At 33.8% G+C, this 5,589-nt stretch overlaps 2 protein-coding genes across 2 annotated transcripts; one reads left to right on the plus strand and one right to left on the minus strand.

Annotated features, from left to right (window-relative positions):
* Positions 1-1,734: 1,734 nt before the first annotated feature.
* Positions 1,735-2,520, minus strand: LOC110719198. The gene has a single exon (XM_021898099.1). The coding sequence runs from the start codon at positions 2,518-2,520 to the stop codon at positions 1,735-1,737; it is 786 nt and encodes a 261-aa protein (XP_021753791.1).
* A 1,731-nt stretch (positions 2,521-4,251) lies between these two features.
* On the plus strand, positions 4,252-5,251 carry LOC110719200 (transcription factor ORG2-like). Its single transcript, XM_021898100.1, has 3 exons — positions 4,252-4,620; positions 4,730-5,098; positions 5,243-5,251. Exons 1-3 carry the CDS (start codon positions 4,252-4,254, stop codon positions 5,249-5,251), a joined length of 747 nt encoding a protein of 248 aa, XP_021753792.1.
* Positions 5,252-5,589: the final 338 nt, after the last annotated feature.

A 5,589-nucleotide genomic window follows, 5' to 3' on the forward strand; every position in this document is an offset into this window, starting at 1 on the left:
GTAAAATCTGTGACTATGGGAAGAAAAAATGGAGAAGGAGAAGTGTGTTTGGTGGATGAAAGATGAAAAGGAAAATGATGTTCTTTAAAAGAAACATCTCTTGAGACATGAACTGTGAAACTTTCCAAGTCTAACACCTTATACCCCTTTTGCCCTGGTGAATATCCAAGAAAGACATGTGGTGTAGCCTTAGCATCTAGTTTACTCCTTCCTTGTTTAAGGGTACTAACAAAGCATAAACACCCAAAAACTCTCATATAATCAAGGTTAGGAACAGAACCAAACATCAACTCATAAGGACTTCTATTATGTAACACTTTCAAGGGCATTCTGTTGATTATATGAGTGGCACAAAGAACACATTCATTCCAAAATTGTACAGGAACTTTGTATTGAAAATATAAATCCCTAGATGTCTCTAAGAGATATCTATGCTTTCTTTCCACCACCCCATTCTATTGGGGGGTGTCAGGACAACTTCTCTGATGAGCTATACCTTTCTGCAAGTAAAACAACTTCATATTTCCTTCACACAATTCCTGTGCATTGTCTGTCCTTACACTCTTGACAGATGCACCAAATTGATTTTCAACAAAGTTCACAAAATTTGAGAAAACTGTTGTAACATCAGATTTGTACTTCATAAAGAAAACCGTACCCGGCCCAAGTCATTCTGGAAAAGTCATCCACTATGGTCAAAAACAACTTACAACCAGTATGAGTGACTTCTTTATATGGCCCCCAAATGTCAACATGAAGTAACTGAAAAACATTTGAAGTTTTTATTGTACTAGTAGGAAAAGACAACCTAATTTGCCTAGATGCAGGGCAAATTTGAAAGAAAACATCATCTAGATTAGGTTTATGCTTATTAGAAGAGAAAATACTCAAGTTGAGAAATAGGCATGTGACCTATTCTCAGATGCCAAAGCTTGGTGTTATTTACTTCAATCTCTGAATGGGAAGCTGCTACCATGTGCTAAGCTGAACTAGAATTATTCTGGATCAAACCATCCTCCAAATAGTAAAGGTCATTCTTCAATTTACCAAGAACTTGAGGCATCATTGAAGAACTCTGAAGAATACATGTGTTGTCAGAAAACACAGCAGAACACTTCATGTCCACACAGATCTTAGGAATTGATATTAATTGAACCTAAAGTCAGGCACAAACAACATATTCTTCAGAATAATGGTTGGATTCAACTAAACATTTCCTCTATGAGTAATATGTACTCTTCTTCCATCAGGAATTGTAATATGATTATCAATTCCATTCAACTCTTCCCAGCTCACAAATAGAGACTTATCATGGCATATTTGATCAGTAGCTCCACTATCTATTATCCAACAATTAACTATAGAGGATAACATACATATTTTACCTGCCACATGAGCAGATTTGACTGTGGTGCCTGTGTCTTCAGTGTCCTGCTTCTGCTTGCTGAGGAAATCAAGATACTGCTAAGTCTATGCTGGAGCCAACACTAGTCTGCCTTGTTCATCAACAGGATAATCATGCTCACTTCCTTGAACATTTGTTGCAACTCTCTTGCCTTTATCAAACTTGAATGAAGAAGGAAAGTCATTCAACTTGAAGCACCATTGCATGCTATGTCCACGCATCTTACAGTAATCACAATAGTAATTCACAGTCCTCTTTATGCCATCAGTCCCTCTAGAAGGAGTGTTCATTCTCTGAACTTGATTTTGATTGTGTTGATGATATGAGCCTTATTGTGATCTGTTCCACCTATCTTGAAACCTTCCTCTATTCACTGCTAATGCCATGGACTCATTAGAAAAATTCATAGAAGATTCTTTATGCTCCTTATACAACTTCTTATGCTTCTCCTCTTGCATAAGAAGTCTGTATGCATGATAAATCAAAGGCATAGGTTGCATGAGCAAAATAGTTCCTCGAACCACCTCAAAGCCATCATTGAGCTTCATCAGAAAAACTACAAGCCGCTTGTCTTGTTGAGACTTAAGCATTCTTTGAGCTATATGACAAGTACAGTTTGCACAATGACACATAGGCAATGGATCTACATCATCCAACTGATCCCATAGTCTTTTGATCTTAGTATAAAAAGTAGTAGAAACATCATCCTCTCCTTGGTTAATTTCATTGATTGACTGTTCTAATGTATACAATACAGTTCCATAAGAAGCTCCATATCTCTCCCAAATTTCTCTAGCTGTACTAAAATATAGCACAGACCTAGCCAAATTTTGATCCAGGACTCCTAGAATCCAAGAGATTATCATACTGTTACACCGTTCCCAAGCCTTCAAGGAGGTTGAGTCAGGTGCTGGTTTAATAATTGAACCATCCACAAAACCTAGTTTGTTCTTAGCTAACAAACTTATGTGCATTGACCTCTTCCAATCACCATAACCAGTACCATTAAACTTCTCAGACACAAGTTTCATACTAGGACTATCAAAAGGATGTAAGTAAAAAGATGAAATAGGATCTTGAGAAGGATCTACAATACGATTGCCTGAATTCTCCATTACTACAATTAATCAAGCTACTATGAACAATCAATCAACATAATCAACAAATTCGATTCAATCAACAATCAAACCACAACTTCAGATCAACTCCAAATTATCACAATACGAACTAAGAATTCAATTATGAAGAACGTAAATCGATCGAAGAACAAAGAAGACTGAGGTAAGATTCAACTGACCACAAATTCTGAAAATCTAATCGAACAAATTCGCGAAGAACGAACTGCGAATCTTGAAGAGAGTTATGAACAGCACGCAATGATTGTGAAGCACAGTGAGCTGTTTCGGCTCTGATACCATGTGAATTTCCGAAACTTAGCTCGAATTTCATCAATGGCGAAAACAGAGGATTCTCACCATTGAAGCTTTGAAGAGAAATTAGGGAAGAACTAGAAGAGAGAGAAAATAGAGAGAGAGATATTTTGGGAATTTTTTGTAATTAGATTAAAAGAATAATAATGATGATGACAAAGTATTTATACAAGGTGTAAATAGCTATAACTTTGCTCAACTACTATTTACAACTTGATTGCTGACATGGAAGATTCTTATATCAAACTTTTGTTATGACTGACTTCTAGAATCTTCAGATGACGTGGCATCTTGAGCTTCCACCTTCACTATACTCAACATTGAACAAAGGGATATTAACATATGGATTAATATATATATGAGTCTGAACTTAATTAGGATGTGAAAAAACTAGTCAAGAACCCGAATAGTTTCCTCAAGGTACAGAATGAGACTGCCCTGCACCTCAGTTTAACGATTGAGAAGCTTTCAATGTTATCTACAACAATGCCTAATTTTATTCTTCATGGCTAAAAAGTAACAACATACCATTTCAAAGGACAATAAATTCTACGAGAAGAGAGGCCAAGGAATGTACAGTACGAACATAAACAAGTAACGGGCTATATATATGATCTCTAATAACTTCGTACAGATCAAAACAAAATGATTTTTGATCTAATTGAACCATCAAAATTTATTTTAAAGTTTTGAATAATTAATTTGTGCAAAAATTGCGTAACTTTATGTTTAGAAAAGTTTAGTTAGGAGAGTTACTATATCCGTTATATATTATGTGCAACTGTGCAACTGTGCAACAAAAAAAACATATTATGTGCAACTTTTGGGTATTATTTGTGAGATATACAAAATTTAAAAATTGCATATAATATGTAACGGAGGTAGTAGTTAGGTGATGAGTAATTGAGTACCACTAGCTAGAAGATGATTACATTATTGTAGTGAAATGGCATACACGCCATATAAATAGTGCAATATATACCTTTATATTTAATAAATCCACGAGCATTGCACAAGCACAATACACGCATTAATCTTATTAATCATATATACCAGCATATTCTGTTAATGACGGGCCAAGCAATTTTTTTTATTTGCCTCAATGTATTTTTTTAGTGGTGTAAAACGATGATATCACTTTCCCGCTCTCTTTTGATAAAATTACTATTTATTAACTTTATGAATCTTATATATATTTTTTTTAGGAAAATTAGTCTATTTTATCACTTTGTATTCTTCAGTGCAAATAAATTTAATACATTATGTATTCATATGCATGTCCCTATAAAAATGTCTACATAGTCGATCCAAGTGAAGAAGAGCTCAAAACACCTTATTAGCTTGCTTGTTACTAAGGAATAAAGTTTGAACTTTTAAGGAATCACACCAAATTATTCTTAAAAATTATTCGAAATAATGTCTTCAATTTGCCCTACTTATTTAGGATGGGATTATCCTATAGAATTAGGTACAATTCAAGGTTTTAATAATGTCGACTTACATTCTGTATTTCTTCTAAATTTTTCATCATCTCAATCTCAAGATTACCAATATCAAGTGTATGATCATGTTAGGCGAAGCGAATCACCACAAGGTACAAGCTCAACAGATGTTAAGCGAAGTGATTTGCCACAAGGTACAAGTTCAACAGATCATTTATTTGATAATAATCCAATATCATTATCCAAGAAACTCAATCATAATGCAAGTGAACGAGTTCGAAGAAAGAAGATCAGCAACTTGTATTCTTCTCTACGTGCTTTACTTCCTTCTTCTGATTCTAAGGTACTTGATTGTTATTATCAATTAGTCTCTAATAATCTTATTAATTTTCGGTCCCTAAATTATTATTATTTCACAATTTGTATTGATTGTACAATTTTATCTATTATAGAAAAGACTAAGCATTCCAGGGACAGTTATACGTGTAGTTGAGTATATACCGGAATTACAAAAAGAAGTGGAGAATTTAATTAGTAAGAAGGAAGAACTTTTATTAAAAGTTTCAACAATTCAACGAAATGCAATGGAAATTATCCGAGAGGAAAAACCCATGAATAAAAATTGTATGATCAAGGATACATTTTCGGGTTCGATTTCTTCGAATAAAATGGGTGAAGAAATGGTGATCCAAATTTCAGCATTCGAGAGAATATCATTATCTGAGGTGCTTGATCTGCTTGAGAAGAAGGCTTATCTTGTTATTGGTATTTCTTCTTTTCATTCTTTTGGAGGAAGAACTTTTTACAATATACATTTATGGGTAAGTTACCTTAGTTTATTGTTAAATTTTATATAGTTTTTACGTACTTTTCTTCATGCTATATTTTTGGTATGCACCCTTTAGTCAATTGTAAAATATTAAACTTTACACCGTAATTAAGATTTTGTCGTGTAAATGTTAAAGATTAATTAGTTAAGTTATTAATATTTTACAAACTATCACTTTATCTAATAAAAAAAAAATTCTCTTCATTTCTATGGCTTCGTTTCTCATTTTAAAACTAGATCACCTATAAGCACGCAAGATACCAATTGTTATATATAATAGATCAATGTCCTTTTCAAGATGTTGATAATTACCTAATCTCGATTTAACTCTATGTAACTAACTGTTATGATTATATATATACTCCGTAGTCCATAGATATATGATTAGGGGATTTTTATCCACCAATCACCGTCTGACAAGTGGACCAACCAGGTTCCGCCACGTGTCCTTCACGTAGGCCAATAGGAGCCTGCCACGTGTCA

This window comes from Chenopodium quinoa, unplaced genomic scaffold, assembly GCF_001683475.1.
Source record: "Chenopodium quinoa cultivar QQ74 unplaced genomic scaffold, ASM168347v1, whole genome shotgun sequence".
In the NCBI taxonomy this organism is placed as follows: Eukaryota; Viridiplantae; Streptophyta; class Magnoliopsida; order Caryophyllales; family Amaranthaceae; genus Chenopodium; species Chenopodium quinoa.